The sequence below is a fragment of the Ictalurus furcatus genome, chromosome 5 (genome assembly GCF_023375685.1).
Source record: "Ictalurus furcatus strain D&B chromosome 5, Billie_1.0, whole genome shotgun sequence".
Classification (NCBI taxonomy): Eukaryota; Metazoa; Chordata; class Actinopteri; order Siluriformes; family Ictaluridae; genus Ictalurus; species Ictalurus furcatus.
In genome coordinates, this window is record NC_071259.1 from 7,069,445 (window position 1) to 7,077,606 (window position 8,162).

Here is an 8,162-nt window from a genome sequence, read left to right on the forward strand (position 1 = left end):
AAAAAAACAACAATGTTGTGCCTTATAATGAATTAAAACATCTATCTATCTATCTATCTATCTATCTATCTATCTATCTATTTCATTTATTCATTAAGTATGAAGTGTTTCAAACCTGTTTAATATTTTTTCCACCATGATTATAAGTTCTAGGCCCAGTTTATTAAAAGTATGGATATGTGGCTCAGTTCACATACCTCTGGTCTGTGAAATGAAACAGGAAATAGGAAAACACTGCACAGCCATATGTCTGAACATGTTGGAATATTTTGTTCAGGACCATGGAGAGCGAAATGTATCCACAGGCAAATGCTGCTACAGAAAACTGAAGTCTCTTAATAAGTTCAAACATTGGACATAGCGATGATAAATAAAAAATATAACTTACCTTATCTCATAAGAATAAATAAAACATTTTGCCATATCCAATATCTTTCATTTCGACCTGGAACAAGTTTAATAAATGATTTGAAATTGATATGACGGCATTTGGTCAACAGCATTAAGTAAAAATGAAGAGAGACAGATATTTATGTATAGGACACCTCATTTGTGCTTGCAGAACAGACCCCTATATAAATCAAACAAAAGAGATTTTAATTTCAGGATCTTCCTGGCATTTAATTACTAATGTCAATTAAATGGACAGTGCCATTAGCAGATGAAACAGACTTTATTCCGGTACTTTCTTGTTAACAAAAGAGATTGTTTTCCAATGAGATTTAGCTTGTCATCGCAAAGCATATTTTCATAACTACTATGAATTACTCAGAAACTACAGTGAAAGTAGTTATGAGAGTGAGGAATGTACAGTGCCCTCCACTAATATTGGCACCCTTGGTAAATATGAGCAAAAAGTCTGTGAAAAATTGTCTATTGTTTAACCATTTGATAACAATATTCACAAAAATATTCTGCTCTCATGGATATCAAACAATTGCAAACATGACACAGGTTTATCCAAAAAAATTATAACTTTGTTAAATATCGGTGTGCAACAATTATTGGCACCCTTTTAGTTAATACTTTGTGCTATCTCCCTTTGACAAGATAACCGCTCTGCGTATTCTCCTATAATGCCTGATGAGTTTGGAGAATACATAGCAACAGATCTGAGACTAGTCCTCCATAAAGAATCTCTCCAGATCCTTCAAATTTCGAGGTCCACGCTGGTGGACTCTCCTCTTCAGTTCACCCAACAGGCTTTCTATGGGTTTCAAGTCAGAGGACTGGGATGGCCATGGCAGGACCTTGATTTTATGGTCAGTAAACAGATTTTGTGTTGATTTTGATGCATGTTTTGGATCATTGTCCTGCTGGAAGACGCAACCACGGCCCATTTTAAGCTTTCTGGCAGAGGCAGTCAGGTTTTCATTTAATATCTGTTGATATTTGAGAGTCCATGATGCCATGTATCCTAACAAAATGTCCAGGTCCTCTGGCAGAGAGACAGCCCCAAAACATTAAAAAGCCATCACCATATTTAACCGTGGGCATGAGGTACTTTTCCATATGGCTTCCTCTCTGTGTGTGCCAAAACCACCTCTGGTGTTTACTGCCAAAAAGCTCTATTTTGGTTTCATCTGACCATAGAACCCGATCCCATTCGAAGTTCCAGTAGTGTCTGGCAAACTGAAAACTCTTGAGTTTGTTTTTGGATGAGAGTAGAGGCTTTTTTTCTTGAAACCCTTCCAAACAACTTGTGGTGATGTAGGTGACTTCAGATTGTAGTTTTGGAGACGTTCTGACCCCAAGACACAACTAACTTCTGCAATTCTCCAGCTGTGATCCTTGGAGATTTTTTGTCCACTTGAACCATCCTCTACACAGTGCATAGAGACAATATAGACACACGTCCAATTCCAGGTTGATTCATAACATTTCCAGTTGACTGGAACTTGTTAATTATTGCCCTGATTTGTGGAAATGGGCATTTTCAATGCTTGCGCTATTTTCTTATAGCCACTCCCCTTTTTGTGAAGTTCAACAACCTTTTGCCACACATCACAGCTATATTCCTTGGTCTTACCCATTGTTATGAATGATTAAGGGAATTTGGCTTATGTGTTACCTCATATTTATACCCCTGTGAAACAGGAAGTCATGGTTGAACAATTTCCTGTTCCTAGTCACCCAGGTGTACCAACATTTTTTTAATATATATATCCGTGGGAATATACTTCAAATATATTTTTCTCAAATGAATTCATAGGGGTGCCAATAATTGTTGCACACCTATATTTAATAAACATTTTTTTTTGATAAACCTGTGTTGTGTTTACAGTTGTTGATATCCATGAGAGCAGAGTCTATCTGTGAATTTTTTTAACAAAAGTTCAAAAGTTTAAACAATAAAGACACATTTTCACAGCCTTCTTTGCTCATAATTACCAAGGGTGCCAATATTAGTGGAGGGCACTGTATGTCTGGACTCACTCATAGCTCCAACTGTTATCAGATAGCATAACATGCAGATACTACAAGATTTCTCAAAAGTCTTGATACATAGGGACTATGTTTGGCAGCACCACATTAATTGTGTCTATGTCAGTGGATGTTCGTGGACGTTCACTTCTCGCTTGGTCCGCAACACTTCGTGTGTGATGTGCTCGCCATGTTTCCTGTGAAAGTCCATCACAACCATGTGACAGCTTCCTGATCCAGCAATCAAAATGATTTCAATATGTTCTTCTTTTGTCAAAGTCATTCTTAAAGGCTATCTGGGAAAAAAATAATAAAAAAATGAAATTATATATATATATATATATATATATATATATATATATATATATATATATATATATATATAAAGTGTTTATTTTCCCTATGTATGGAAACTTATGGGACGTGCTGTATTGATGACTAATGGTGCCACGCTAGACTGATCCTCACCATGGAATCCCTTGGCTTGAATTTACCAATTTCATGCTTAACCTCGTGTTAATTAATAAGCATTACAGGATTAGGCTTAATATGGCCTTCAGCAGCTACAGTAATTGGTAAGATCAAATCTACCAATTACCAAGTACAAGGCAATTACTCATTATTATCTATTCAATATTATTTTTAAATTCATATGAACATGGATTTAACTTCTTAAACTCTCCATTTATTATTTCACTAAAGCATATTATTCATTAACTGGTATGACTTATTTGCTAATTGCAAGCTGTTGCACTTTTTAAAACTTTAAAAATGTGTGCCACATATTCACGCCAAAGGTCAAAAGATTTCTTAACATATTACTGAGATAAGGGTTTCTCAGTCTAAATATGGAACGCCCATGGTCTGACCAACCAAATAGTATATTTAGTATAGGTTGAAGTTATCAGTTCTGACCTGCTGCTCCAACAACGCAAGGCATGTGTAGTGGATGAATGCCTGATGACGGGTGTCACATCTTCTTCCTGCCCTCAAAAACTACTCCTGAGGTCACTGACTCTTTGTGTCTGACCCGTCGCCCACCACAACCTCTCTCTCGAAGGCACATCACGTAGCACTAAACAGCCACTTAAAAGGAAATCTACAACAAGAACCTATCGGAGGCGAGGTGTTGGAATGCACTTCACATGGCTTGTGAATGGATGAGTCCTGGACAGTTGAGTGTCCCAATAAAAGAAGGAGCCAAGCACACAGCAAATCACAGTCAAGCCTCAAAGGAAGCCAGGGATGGTTAAAGGACTTATTCTAGCAGGACTCCTGGTCCTGCTCTGTAATGAGATAGCTGTACAGGCTCACGTTTTGAGTAGGCACAACTCGGCCAACAGCATCAGCAAGATCAAGGTAAGTTTAAAACCTGACAAATGCATTGGAAACTTTTTTTTTTTTTCTTCGATCTAATTCATTCTGAACTAAATGTCTGGTGAACAAATAGTTGTGAAGAAAATGTGTGGTCTTGGATTTGATATGTTGAGAAGAACCTGCTAACTTATCTTAAACTAGTTCTCAGATTTACCCATACAACCAGCTTGGTAGTTTGCTCCTCAGATCGTGCAAATATAAATGATCTTCTCGCATGTGAAACAAACTTTGTTCAGTCTATTGTTGCCTATGGTTTGGTTAAATTTTTCTTAAAATATAGCAGAGCATAGTGGTAATGACTGACAAAGATGCAAGTAGCATGCCTAAAATATGTATGCCAACCTACACCAGTCTAATGGCTTTAACTAAAAGAATAATTTATATGAAAGATGTTTGGAGAGCATGAGTAACCCAGTGCCAAAAGAGACCCCCTTATTTTCTTTGACACATCAAGATGACCTTGAGAACATAAGGATCTCTTGACCAAACAGCCATGAAACCAATAAGTCTAACACTGAATCTTCATCACGATGTGCTCCGCAGTACTTGCTCCAGCAGCTTGAAGAAGCCTTGGTAGCCGAAGAGGACACAGAAGGTGCTGTGGATTATGAGGACAGGAACATAGCACTAAGTCAAAGCCAAGCGTCTCCAGGCAGGGAGGACCAGGCTGCTGCTCCAAATGAGGACAGCAACACTGATGAGGGACTCGAGATGCAGAGGAAGCACCTCATGGATCTCCTGCTGTCCACAAGGAGCAAGAGCTTCTCTGGCTGCTTTGGTGGAAGGTTGGACCGCATCGGCTCCTCCAGCAGCCTCGGCTGCAACTCCATGAAAGGTTAAAACTTCTGTCAAGAAGACTGGAGAGACTGGATCCGTTTGAAGTTCATGAGGACAGCATGCACAAATGTAACAGTCCTTCAAAAAACCATGTTGAAAACCTGTTGAACTGGGCGAGCGTAAATTTAGGGGATTGGTGTGAAAGTGTGAATGTAATTCAATGATTAATAGTTCTAATTTTCCGCCTTATTTGATTGATTTAAATCTGAGCACAGCTTGTGTCTGAAGATCCATTTATCAACATGTAGAACTGAGAGCTAGAGGATGCATCATTGAGTTTCTTTTCATAGAGAAGAGTAATATAATTTTGTCTATGTATTCACATTGTACTTATCTGGTGACTTCTTGCTCTACTGAGGTCACAGTTTATTTATCCAGAACATTCTTCTGTTTCGACTGTTCTCTTTGTAATGCACGTCAAAATCTACTTGTATGTACGTTTTCTCTTTCCAGTCAGATCAAAATGACTATTGTCTGTGTGAATAAATAAATAAATACTTTCTATTGTCTCAATGTGAATAAACCTTTGGGATGAACAAGTTTTCGTTTCAGAGATTTCTATTTCATGTACTGAAATATTTCCTCAGTGTAAGTAAGGACATCTTACCATGCGCTCTATAAGGTATATATGAACCAAGAATGAGTGACAAGATCATTTGACTCATTTGAATACAGGGACTTTAGCACATTATCACATTAGAAACTTATCAGCGGGTGGGACGCATGGTCAAAAATTCCACTCCCACCTACTCATCCTGGATATCTAATTATGAAGTCTTGCCTAATGAACCGGGCTTATTAGTGAACATATTGCTAAAATGGGACTAATGAAATCCTGCCTAATGGATGAGGGTTATTAGAGTGTGCAAAAGACCTGTGCTGCAGCAGGAGGTCATTAGCATTGAGCTTGGTGACACCTGCGCTAACCTTTACCGAAAAGCCCAAGCTGCATTGAATTTAATCCTATTATCTAACCCTCTAAGGGGCCACTCCTGATTACATTAATAATGCTCTGGTCCACAGTGTACGCCGTGTCAGATGCCTCTGATTAGAAAACTGCCATGTTTCCGTCTGCTCGACACAGCCGCCTCATCAAATTCTAACAGACTGTCAATGACTCATCTCCACTAACTTTTCCAGCTTCTCAAATTACTCAAGGTCCCCACCGGCACACGGGGGAGAAGTGCTATGAGCTGTCATGTCCAATTACATCATAAACGTGCAGTGGTGGAGGAGTCAGACATTGGCGCACTCAGCCCCACACCTGTTGAAGGTGAAGACTGGTGTAATGTGTGTAATTAGGGAGCTCTGCAGCGGCCTCGATGAAGGAGTCCAGAGAGATGTTGAACCACCACCTGCTTTTGATACCGAAGTCATGGTGTGACTGTCAGTCCTGCAAAATTGCCTTTGTTCATCATTGATAGACCGACATGATACACTGTATTTGTTCCTGATTTGAGTAATAGTATGTCTACTGTAAAAAAAAAAAAAAAAAAAAAAAAAAAAAAAAAAACTTAAGCAAAAGTTAAAGTAGTGATAAACATTGTCTAGTGGAAAACTATGAGTAAATATTCAACAAATGACGTTTTCATATCCATATACAATTGACACAACTAACCCAAAATTTTTCTATTTTTCTTGTGTATTCTATATAACTTTTGCTATAATAACCATGACAAACTTCAAGATCATAAATCACACAGTTTATAAAGAATGGTAACATTAGCTGGCTAGATAACTGCTAAAAATGCTATTGGTGTTTCAGTAGCGTGCTAGGTTCTTCTGCTAGTTAGCTAGACCATGTTTAATCATACCTGCTTATAGCAAAGATGCCGCTTACACATGATTCTGAACATTACCTATAGGCTGTAACAGACCATTGAAGAGATATCTTAAGTTAAACACAGAGCTTTTATACTGTAGAACAGTATATCAAGAAATCTGACTAGCTGGTCTAGCTCACTCAGCTAGCTAATGGCTTACCTGTACATGTTTCCACAGGTTGGTTTGCATAATCTGTAGATTGTGATCACACAGTTTCCTTTGAAACATTTAAAACCGGTACCTGATGAATCGGGCGAGGGATACGAGATCTGTCTCCACTGTCTCAGACATTGCTGCTAAGCATTTGGTGTTTGAAGTCTGTTAGACTTTCTTCAGCAAAACTGCTTTATTTTGATTGGGCCTGGGAATCTGAATTGTACTGGTGATCAAAAATAAATCTAACAGAAGTTCAAGTAAGTACTGTTATTTAATTATACTCCAAAAAAGTACCCTTACAAAAGAGTGAAGCATGTACACAAGTACTGTAACAAAAGTATATGTAGTTACTTTCAATCCCGGCACCTAACTGACATAGAAGTCTACAAAACAACTAAGAACAGCAGACAGCCACACTCCAATGATACTAGAACATATCGGCTCTCACTACACCATCACTACGGAATCAAATGCTAAAAATATTTTAACCTGCTGTAAAATTTCCAGGAAACTATTCATGCAAATTAGCATCTTGCACATCGACATGCCCATTGCTTGAATAAATGGTGACAGCTTGAATAAATTAGACCTCATCACGAGATGTGTTTGCTTGGCACTGGGTCTTCACTGTCCAGTCAGGTTTATCTACATCAATTAAGGCCTCCTACTCAAACATCAAACACAATTACAAGCTCCCAGTTGTAACAAAAGACACAAATCAAACATAGATTCACTTTGGAAGCTCATTAGTTCTCTGCTCTTGTTAGTCAGGGCTCTCGGTGGGCAAAAAGGATCATGGTGGAACATTCCATTGAGGGAGGTCTGATTACCTTTGGACACGTCATTAGTCTCATCTCAGAAATGTCTCCATAGTCTGACACATCAACCTCCATTAAGGGACCACGCAACAGTTGGCCAGCTGCTGCTGTCAGGTTCATGCTGATCACAAGCACAGCAGAGAGAAACTAGATAAAAGACCATTTTTTAAACACAGTAATAATAATAATTTTTTTTTTTTTTAAAAAGATATTTGTCCCTTACTGAAGTTAAGTGGTGAAGCAACAATTTGATTTAATTCTCCGAATGCAGTTTCTGGTTATTTCTTTTCTTTTCTTTCTACATTAGAATAATAATAATAAAAAAATGAATCTAAATAAAAAATTTTGGAGTAAGTATTTTGAGTGGTTTATATTTAGATTTTATTATTTTGTTACTTTTATAATTTTCTACTTACATTATTTGTCATTTATCTTATAGTTGTTTTATTATGTCGTTGTATCCACTTTTTTGTTTAATTTTTCCATTCTTTTATATTTGTATAGCCCTTGTGACCTGTACATGGGGGCATTGTCACCTAAAGGGACAAACGGACCAAAGTAGGCGGGGTACATGGGGTTCGGCTACATTCGACTCGAGGTTGTAACTCGTAATTCCTAACCTACGAAAATAAAAACTCAAAGATGACACCCCTCTCAACTCAGAATTCCTACACAGGAAGTCTAATTGGTCTCTTCAACTCTGAATTACTTCGAGTTCAGCAAGTG

The 8,162-nt window shown here is 37.9% G+C and overlaps 1 protein-coding gene across 1 annotated transcript; it reads left to right on the forward strand.

The window, feature by feature from the left end:
- Positions 1 to 3,570: 3,570 nt before the first annotated feature.
- On the forward strand, positions 3,571 to 5,147 carry nppa (natriuretic peptide A). Its single transcript, XM_053624530.1, has 2 exons — positions 3,571 to 3,783; positions 4,345 to 5,147. Exons 1-2 carry the CDS (start codon positions 3,670 to 3,672, stop codon positions 4,639 to 4,641), a joined length of 411 nt encoding a protein of 136 aa, XP_053480505.1. The 5' UTR covers positions 3,571 to 3,669; the 3' UTR covers positions 4,642 to 5,147.
- Positions 5,148 to 8,162: the final 3,015 nt, after the last annotated feature.